Genomic DNA, 357 nt, shown 5'->3' with positions numbered 1-357 from the left:
TGGCATATGAGCCCTTTCAATAGTTTTCATATAGAGATAGAACACACCTGCACAGAGCATCAAGCGTGATATAATTGAGCGGTCAAATCTCAATAATGGAGTCTAGAGACAGAAGGAATCATGTTGTCACACATCTCTTATCCTCTGAATGTCAATAAAAAGTAGAAAAGAACAATATTATCCACAGTAAACAAGCTCTCTCATATCTGAACCAGATCCATGAACAAATTTTTTCGGTAAGATTCAAAACCGGAACTTCTTTTAAGTGCTATGATTTCAAATACAAGCCATTTCAAATTCTTCATTGCAAAATGAATGTTCCTTCTTTGAATTCTTCTCTTTTAACAAATTCTTCAA

At 33.9% G+C, this 357-nt stretch overlaps 1 protein-coding gene across 1 annotated transcript in view; it reads right to left on the bottom strand.

Moving 5' to 3' along the window:
• The window catches only part of LOC109827036 (protein MAK16 homolog), a gene marked incomplete at its 5' end in the record, with an annotated part of 2,373 nt that extends 2,326 nt beyond the window's left edge, over window positions 1-47 (bottom strand). Inside the window, one exon of the mRNA XM_020394003.1 lies at window positions 1-47. This exon is cut by the window's left edge and continues 54 nt beyond it. Coding sequence (XP_020249592.1) covers window positions 1-47 — 47 coding nt within the window.
• Between the last annotated feature and the right edge of the window lie 310 nt (window positions 48-357).

Source organism: Asparagus officinalis, unplaced genomic scaffold, assembly GCF_001876935.1.
Source record: "Asparagus officinalis unplaced genomic scaffold, Aspof.V1 AsparagusV1_Un6, whole genome shotgun sequence".
NCBI lineage: Eukaryota > Viridiplantae > Streptophyta > Magnoliopsida > Asparagales > Asparagaceae > Asparagus > Asparagus officinalis.
This window is presented reverse-complemented; position numbering and strand designations above follow the sequence as displayed.